This window comes from Helobdella robusta (genome assembly GCF_000326865.2).
Source record: "Helobdella robusta unplaced genomic scaffold HELROscaffold_10, whole genome shotgun sequence".
Classification (NCBI taxonomy): Eukaryota; Metazoa; Annelida; class Clitellata; order Rhynchobdellida; family Glossiphoniidae; genus Helobdella; species Helobdella robusta.
Window position 1 is genome coordinate 352,171 of NW_008703571.1, and position 9,107 is coordinate 361,277.

General features: G+C 28.4%; 2 protein-coding genes across 2 annotated transcripts in view; both read right to left on the bottom strand.

Moving 5' to 3' along the window:
* Positions 1-1,100, bottom strand: part of HELRODRAFT_108795 (hypothetical protein) — a 9,563-nt gene extending 8,463 nt beyond the window's left edge. Inside the window, exons 1-2 of the mRNA XM_009011736.1 lie at positions 1,013-1,100; positions 713-839 (exon numbers count right to left, since the gene is read on the bottom strand). Of these exons, the coding sequence (XP_009009984.1) occupies positions 713-839; positions 1,013-1,052 (167 nt within the window). The 5' untranslated portion in view covers positions 1,053-1,100. The remainder of the gene's footprint in view (positions 1-712; positions 840-1,012) is intronic.
* A 5,461-nt stretch (positions 1,101-6,561) lies between these two features.
* Positions 6,562-9,107, bottom strand: HELRODRAFT_166500 (hypothetical protein; the record flags this gene model as incomplete). The annotated part of the gene is made up of 7 exons (XM_009011737.1): positions 6,562-6,645; positions 6,927-7,136; positions 7,363-7,569; positions 7,751-7,815; positions 8,042-8,195; positions 8,392-8,492; positions 8,987-9,107. The coding sequence occupies 7 exons, from the start codon at positions 9,105-9,107 to the stop codon at positions 6,562-6,564; spliced, it is 942 nt and encodes a 313-aa protein (XP_009009985.1).

The window sequence follows — 9,107 nt, forward strand, 5'->3', positions numbered from 1 at the left end:
ATCCTCACTTCCAACCCGGCGCTTAACCAACAATACATTTGCTCATTCATTCATACATACATTTAATCATTCCTTCCTTCATTCATTCATTATTCCTTCAGTTTATCATTAATTCCTTTGTTTATTTTAATCCATCATTCAGTTACTCAAATCAATCCATCGGTCATTCGTTGTACTTCCATTTTATTCCTCCGATCAATAATTCATTTACAAAAACATTTATTCATTCACTGATTCCTTCATTTATTCTTTCACTGATTAACTCATTCATTCATTCTTTTATTTTGCTTATTTACGTTCTTATAAGGATTACAACATATCATGATCTTTCAAAATTTTTCTCATGATTTGATCTACCTTTAAATAGGATTTATTACTCATGAACATGTGAAAAATACACACACACATACACACACAAACAGACACAAACAAACAGACACACACATGAGCACACAAAGCTACAAATTAATTCATAATTTTTACAGCCCTAGGAATAATAATAGCAATAACAACAATAATAAAATGAGATTATAATAAAGATATTATTAATAACAAAAATATTATATTACATTTGAAGTACTGTTACAAGTACAATAAACATCTAAGTACATGATAAAATTTCATTTCAAGTACTTTACATATGCACTTTATAAAGTATAACTATCAAAAGTACCAGTACAGATGTACTGAATGAAGTAAGCAAGCAACTCACAGTTCAGTGACGAGTATCATTTCGTTCTTGGTTTCGTACACCTCATTCAGGTGAACGAAATTGGAGTGAGGTAGCGTGAGATGGAGCATTCGAATTTCATGAAGGATCTCTTTCCGACAATCTTCACCTGTTTTCCACCGCCGTGTGAATATGTGGGTGTTATTATCCGTGTGTATGTCTGAGTACCCTTTTCATTTTCTCAGCCAACCAACCAGCCAACCAACCAACCGAACAACCAATCAACAAACCAACCAACCAGCCAACCAATCAACCAACCTACCAACCAACCAGCCATCTAACCTTTTCTCCTCTTCCTGATGAACTTAGCAGCATACTCCATGTTGGTCTTCTTGTGTTTGCACTGCTTGACCACTGCAAACTTGCCTCTGTTTTTTTTTATAATAATTAATATAATAATATAAATAATAATAAAATAATAAATTTAAATAATATTCTATTACTTTCATCATTACAATAATTATTATAACAATAATTATTTTTAAGTACAAAAGTAAAAAATATTTGCATTAATATTTTTCAGTATAATTATCAATATTTACAATATTCTTACTTAAGGTATAAGGAAAAATATAAATGGATACATATACAAAATAAATTATTAATAAAAAAAATACACACATGCACATACATGCATATAAACACACACACACACACAAACAAACAAACAAACAAACACACAAACAAAAACACACATATTCACAAACTGGCACAAAAACAAGGTAGACATTATAGCTTTTATTCATTCATATGCATCCAGTCATAACATCAACTAACTGGCTGGCTTCAACAATTACATCATCAGCTATCAACATCATTATCATTGTCAAGCCATTATAATTGCCATCATTATTATTTTCTTGTTATTATCTTACTGAAGAGACAACATCATCATTATCTTCATCTTAGAAGGGATAATAACAACCAACCATATATCAAAAGAATAATGATCATGTAAGATTACATATACCTGGGTGTGTGTGAGAGAGAGATAGATAGAGCGAGAGTGTATGTGTATGTGTGTGTGCATGTGTTTGTGAGCGTGCGTACGCTTGTGAGTGTGTATCTGTATACAATATGCAAGCAAACAAATTGAAAAACAATTTTTTAAGTGCAATTTAAGTTGGAATGTTTGGAATTTGAGTTACATGGAAAGAAAGAATATGGTCATTCAATAGCACAAACAATATTTTGAGTAATAGTAGTAGTAATAATAGTAGTAGTGGTAGTAGTAGTAGTAGCGGCAGTAGTGGTAGCAATAGTAGCATTGTAGTTGTATAATTAGCAGTATAAGTATAATCATTACAGGTAGAAGTAATAGTAGTAGTAGGAACACAGGAAAAGTAGTAGTAGTAGCAATAATGCTAATAGCATTAGTTGAAGTAGTAGTGGTAATGAAAGCAATAAATCTAGTAGCAGCCAAATTAGTTATATGATTAGGGATATCATTAGTTGAACTGGTAATAGCACTAAATAGTAAAGTAATAGAAACAATCATAATATGAATGTTCAGGCATGCATTTGGAATTTGTAACACAAAATGATAATGACGACGATGATGGATATATGATGATGATGATGCTGATTGTGATTAATATAACGATGATAAGAATAATGTAATAACTACAATGATTATGATAGCATGTCCTTCTAAAGTTTACTAGCTTTGTAAATCTTCATTGCAATTACAATACCATACAAAACAATGCAATGCAATACAATACCATACAATACAACACTGAGTAAGATGATGGAGGTGATTGATGATAAATGATGATGATGCAATAAAACTTTTTCAAGAAATTGTTAGTCATTATAGGCTGGCTGGCTGGCTGGCTGACTGACTGGCTATATGAGAACAATAAAACAGACACAACACAGGCAACAAATGCAACACTTTCATGTGATAACATCAACAACACATATTATACAATAACTAATAAACATATAACATCAACACACACACACACACACACACACACACACACACACACACACACACACACACACACAAACAAACAAACAGATTTACATATATATTGTACACATAAGCGCATACACACAAACAAACAACCAAGTGTAATAAACAAACCTATGTAATCAAACAACATAGCACAACAGTAAAACAATACATTGAAAGAGTGAGTGTGAAAGGATGTATGTAGCAATGTATGTATATATATATGTATGTATGTAAGTATGTAAGTATGTATGCGTGTATGTATACACGTGTAAGAAAGTATGTATGCATGTAAGCAGCAATTTAAAGGCGGAAACAAATAAAAGAAAAACAATGAAACGAATTTTAAACAACCATAATTTAGCATTAAATTTTCTTAGGTGCATACATTCACATACACACACACGCACGCACATTCACACCCACATACACATAATCACAATTGAAGGAAGTCAATATGGGAAACTGAATACATTATGTTATGTGTGTATGTAATGTATAACCATATAGAACAATACATTTTTTCCATACACACAATATCATACAATATAAGCACATGTACACAGGCACACAACGACACACACACCCACACATACACACACAAACACACACGTGAAGAAAAGAAATGGCAGATAAAACCTGCATCTGTTAAATGCATGTGTTTAAAACCTGTTTATGCCCATTATCATTAAAATAATCAGCATCACTGTTACTAATGCTATTACAATTATTATTACTATTATTATTGTTGCTATTACCTTTGACTGAGGCTTACTTATAGTATTTTAAGACTGCATTTTAAAATGATAAAGATGTTTAAAACTTGGAAAATGTACATAGGTGTGCCAGTGTATGGATATGTTAGTCCGCGTGTGCGTGCGTGTGTTTGTGTGTGTGTGTGTAGGTGTTTCAGTTCATCACATCACAGCTATAGCCATACCATTCCAACACAACATGTAATATCATTTTCTGTTTATGAAACATTATACATATAGACACTTAAGCTAATCAGGTACATATCTGTTTGGTGAATACTTTGGTGAATATTACATAATTATATTATAATCATAAATAAATTATGAAGACATAAATATAGTTTTATAGAATAATTTTTAAAATTTACAAAAAAAGCAAAACAAAACATAGACAATAATAATTCACCTTCCAAGTTCTCTGGAGACCTCATATACATCAGTGAACAGCTCTGTCTCTATCTTTATTGGTAATTCCATAATATGTCTCATCCTTACAAGAATAATTATAGTAATAATTATTTAAATATAATAAATAAAAGAATAATATTATCATTACCATAGAATAAAATGATTACAATATGGTTTCAACAGAAAAATAATAAAATGTAACTTTAACGATGATGATGACGACGACGATGTAACTTTAATAAACTTAATTTATTTTTTGATGTAGCTAAATAATAGAGTAGTTACAACACACACAAACAAAATCACTAAAAAATCATTTTAAAGAATGATAGATATATATGAAAAACTAAATAAAAATTTAAAATAAATTAAAATGAAACATAAAAAAGTAAACTAGGTTGAAAACAAAAAAAAAATTATGAATCAATAAATTAACTGCTTTTAAAATTTAAAAAATTTAAAACATGAAGCCAACAGAAAATTTATAATTGGAAAAAATTACATCATTATTATTATCTTTAATGAAAAACATGTGACAAAGTTATTATTATTATTGATGTAATTATTATATTATTGTTATTATTATTATTATTATTGAAATTGTAGATAACTAGAGTATGAGAACTTTACAGCTCTTAGATAACCAAGAGCTATTTCACTATTAATTAATATTTTTATAATAAAAAATTACGATTAATCACAAAAAGTAATAATAAAGAGAAAATAAAAATATTCTATCTATAATATATAACAAATAAAATTTTAAATTCAACAAAAAATATGTACGTACATATGCAAAGATCTTTTTATTAATTTTCCTCTATTTGCATGTTAAAACATGTACCCAAACAAGATTGCCTTTAAAATAATATATATATATATTTAATATATATATATATATTTAATATATATATAATCATAATGGATCAAGCAATCAATCTATCAATCTTCGCTTAGCGTCCAGAGACCCAGTTCCCTGAGGTAGGAGGTTATATAATCATAATGGAGATATCCAATAAATCATGTTACTTAATAATAATAACAATATCATGACAACAAATACCAATAAAATGATAAAAATAATATTATCAAATAAGACTTACATCTAATTGATTGTTTACTCTATAAAAACTACATTTGAGTTTTATTGAGCACAAACTAATTATCAGTATTAGTGACAGACTGACCAAAATATATCAATGTACAATTGTAAAATAAACAAACTTATCAAATAAAACTATTACAACTACAACTATCATAGGGTCGATGATAATGATGTTGATTATAGTGATGATGTTATGGAGAATGACGATGTAATTTTATGTTGTGTTTCTTCTTCTGTCTTTGTTATAATTAAAAATTGTATAATATAACAATGATGATGATAAAAATAATACCCAAATTATCAACACATAAATGACTTAATGACTAAGTTGAGTTGGGCACTAACTGTAAGTGTTAGGTTAGAGGTTAGAGAGAGTTAGTTAAGAAGATAGGACTCACTTGTTAGGAGAGTTATCAGTTAGGAAATTAATTAGGATTTTTGGACAGTGAAAATAATCATTGATTTTTTCATTAAACTTTCACTTAAACAGGAATAATAAACAGATAACAAATAGTTAAGTGAATAAAACAGTTAAAAATAAATATTGATTATTAAAATAAAAAAAAGTGAAAGCTGAAAAAAAATGGAAAGTAAAATTAAAAATTAATTTTAAAATTATAAAAGTAAAACAAAACAAAAACATTCATTCATTTCAATTACAAAAACGAAAAATTGAATAAAAAACAAAAAAATACAAAGCTACCTATTAATGAAAATCTATCAGACTTTCGAATTTTACGAATTAAATTCAAAATTAATTTAAATAAATCTCTTTCAAAAATTAAATTTGAATATTAACCACTACCTGTATGACATTTGACGCACGCGCACAATGGAACCAAGCGACAATTTTTTTTACTGTGGAAAGCCAATTACATTTCTCAATTAATGTACCAATTTTCAAGTTCAATCATGAGCTCGAATCATTCCAAAATCACATTTTCATATCGTATAGTATTTAAATGGTTTAATTGACAGCAAGATGTCACGTACATATAGTACTTTTTGATAATTTAAAAAATATTTTCTTACAGAGCTTTACAATAGAAACGATGTGATACCACTCATTATTACTTATGAAGATTGGTAAAGAAACACAAAATCGGATGTAATAAAATGGAATTATGAAATTAAAATATCAAAACGATTGACGAAGAAAAAATTTTCCACGTTTAACAAGCATCTATCATAACGAAACACGACAAAAATTTATCACTTGGGAAACAAGTTAAGCAGTTTTTGACCTAAGTAACATATGCCAAGACAACCAATAACTTATTAATCAATTACTGATATGAGTTTACACTTTTAACACGAATCGGCGTCTTTTCTAAGTTGAGAAACCAAATTTAACAAAAGGAATAGCTTAGTCACCGATGTAAATCAAATAATTTCCTATATATAAAAAGAAAAACTATTTTTGTCAGTAGCATCTAATCGTAACTTAACAGATAACAATGTCTTTAAAAACGTTTGAATCCAAAAACGTCTTTCAATGATTAATTCATTCATCATAATAAATTGTAATTAAGAAATAATAATTAATATAAAAAAAATGAAATCATTTTTTTCTCAATTTTTATAAACAATAAATAAAAAATAATCAGGAGACAGTACACTGGTTGGGATCGGGCAACAAACCTGGGATTTTAGGCAAACCAAACTCATCATAATCGAAGTCTTTGGGCTTAAATTTGAATAGTTGATTAAAAATTATAATAATAATAGCAATACAACTAATGAATAATATAAAAAAAATAATTGAAAATAATTTATAGAAAATTACACAGAGAAAATAATGACAGTGTCAAAAATATGACAATCCATATTTGTATAATTTTGTATATGATTAAAAAGACCCAAATGGCCGAAATGGTTGAAAACAGAACAACTTAAACAAAAGCTGGCAAAAATAAATTCAATAGACAAAATAAAAGAAAAAAAATTCAAAATAACCATATCTCCTACTATCTCCTTAGGTGGGTTACCAAGAGCTTGCATCTGCTGCATGAGGTCCAGGATTTTATTCATCCTGACATTTTTCACTGCCTCACTGTCGCCATTTTGTTCTGCTTCATATTCAAAGACAATTTCAGACATTAATCTATATTGTTCTTTGTATTGTTTGTACTCGTCTGCTGATATTTTGTTTTCATTTGATGTCAGCCATGATGGGTACTGTTGCAGTTTGTGTTATGATTTTGGTTTAGGGCAAAAAAATAAAAATAAGATGATTAATTTAACATTAGGTTTGTAGTGTGTAGTTTATAGTTCAATTCCTGAATGAAAACCTTTAGAAATAGCAATGCATTATAAGAAGTTTTTAATCAAACTGATCATTCTTATGGCAAGATTTCACTTTGAAAATTACCACTAGATAATTAACATAAATTATTAAAATGACCTGGAGAGATATGGTTTTGAGAGAAGGGTATAGTAACTCTTTAGACAGTAAATTCTTCATCATATTTTGCATCAAAGGAAAAATGTCATCGGCATTGTTACTGTTGTTGTTTAACGGTGAGGTTGGTGAAATGTCACTGTCATCGAGGCCTGCATTACTCATCTTTGATAGGAGGTCCAACATGTCTGACTCACTCATGTTCTCATTCTGGTGTTGTTTAGTGTTATAAAACTTATGAATAAAAATTTGATGAGAAAGGGAGAGAGAGGGAGGGAGAGAGAGAGAACAGGAAGGAAGAAAAGGAAAAAGAGAAAAAAAAGGTGAGAGAGAGAGAATGAGATTCTGATCAGAACTATGATCTCAATCATCCATTCTCAACCATCAATACCTGTAAATCACTAAGATTTTGATTTAGGCTTCCTAGAGCTTTTTGTAGTGTCGCTGCTATGTCGCCTAGTGAGAAATTTTTTTACAAATTAGATCTGCACATCATTTTGCATTACATTAAGCTACTATATGTAAAGTGTGTTTACATCAAAAAAGAATGTAAATGTAAAATAATTATTATATTAAGAGAGCAAAATTTTGCCAAGAAAAAACTTGTAAAAATAAAATGAATAAATGTTAAAATTATTAAAAAAATAAAAATTTAAAGGTAAGTTCAGTTAAAAGTCAGTACCACATAGGGATGGGTCAAAATTAGAAAATTCTGTTTTGTTGGCACTTGCCCCAGACTGGTTGCTAGCATCTTGAAACTGTTTGAACATCTCCTCATAGATTTTATCAAATGTTGTTTCTTGAGTCTTGTCAGTTGCAGAGGATGGTTTACCAATCTGTTTGTTAGTTGAAATAAAATATAAATTAATTTTTACGTAAAATTATTTGTTTTAAAAAGATTAAATTATTTTCTAACATTGATCTTATGCTCATGCATGTCACACTATACTAAAGTAAATGATATAAAAAGAAATGAATATAAAGAAAACAAAAAAAATAAAATTTTATTTAAAAAAAAGTGATTTGTTTTACTGAGTTTGAAGAGCCTTCATGGTTTTTCTCATTGTTGTTGTTACTGTGAGATGGGCTGTTTACAGAGTCCTTTGAATACTTGTCAAAATCACCTAAAGCACCTGTATTCATCAATAAAATGATATTCTTTTTCAATTTAAATAAGAAAATTGATGAATGACATTTATCTATTTATTTATTCAAAAACATAGCTTGAAGCCTGAAGCTTAGGTTAGTCTAGTACAACAGTGGGTAATATAGTATGTGGTATTTAATCTATAATGAGCTCATGCCTTTTTATAGACTGATTTAATTTTAATGATTTGGAATGAGAAATGTCAAATTTTTAATAAAAATATCTAAGATTCAATATAAAAAAATTATGGGTTCCATTGGCTGTCAAAACTAAAAACTAAACTAAATGGCTAAATCAGTTAATTAGAATTTCATTAGCAGTTAAAATGAAAAAATTGTCAGTCATTGAATGAACATCAGCTGAATGTTGCTAATGTAGAATGAGAATGTAATGTGGGGAGATTTCAAATTAGATTTCAAATGATATATTAATTGTCAGTTAACATTAAGCAAAATTAAAACCCAAATATAAAGCACTAACTATCTAGCAAATCATCTAAATCGTCATTATTATCACAGACATCTTCGTTATTTCCCTGATTCAATTTAACTTTAATTTCTTCAACATTCTCCTGGAAATATTCATTATCGTTCGAGGCCAT